This window comes from Buceros rhinoceros, unplaced genomic scaffold (genome assembly GCF_000710305.1).
Source record: "Buceros rhinoceros silvestris isolate BGI_N320 unplaced genomic scaffold, ASM71030v1 scaffold21363, whole genome shotgun sequence".
In the NCBI taxonomy this organism is placed as follows: Eukaryota; Metazoa; Chordata; class Aves; order Bucerotiformes; family Bucerotidae; genus Buceros; species Buceros rhinoceros.
The window spans coordinates 1,011-1,269 of NW_010405611.1; the positions used below are offsets into that span (position 1 = coordinate 1,011).

Genomic DNA, 259 nt, shown 5'->3' on the forward strand with positions numbered 1-259 from the left:
AAGGTGAGCACATACTCGCCGCGGCGCGTCTCGCTCTGCCGCACCAGGAAGACGCCGTGGCCCTCCAGGCCCCCCAGCTGCACCAGCTGAGCCGCCTTCACGCGGGAGATGGGCCCGTGGAACCACGGGCAGGAGGAGAGGAACTGCTCCATCTTCGGCCCCGCCGTCTCCCCCGGGCCCCCCGCCGTTGCCCCTGCCAGGGCACAGGGATGAGCGCCCTGGGGAAGCAGGACTCCCTGCCCAGTGCCCGTGTCCCACT

General features: G+C 71.8%; 1 protein-coding gene across 1 annotated transcript in view; it reads right to left on the reverse strand.

Annotated features, from left to right (window-relative positions):
* Positions 1 to 15: 15 nt before the first annotated feature.
* LOC104491392 (SH2B adapter protein 3-like) overlaps positions 16 to 259 on the reverse strand; it is a gene marked incomplete at both ends in the record, with an annotated part of 1,332 nt that continues 1,088 nt past the window's right edge. The window contains one exon of the mRNA XM_010133807.1: positions 16 to 193. Coding sequence (XP_010132109.1) covers positions 16 to 193 — 178 coding nt within the window. The remainder of the gene's footprint in view (positions 194 to 259) is intronic.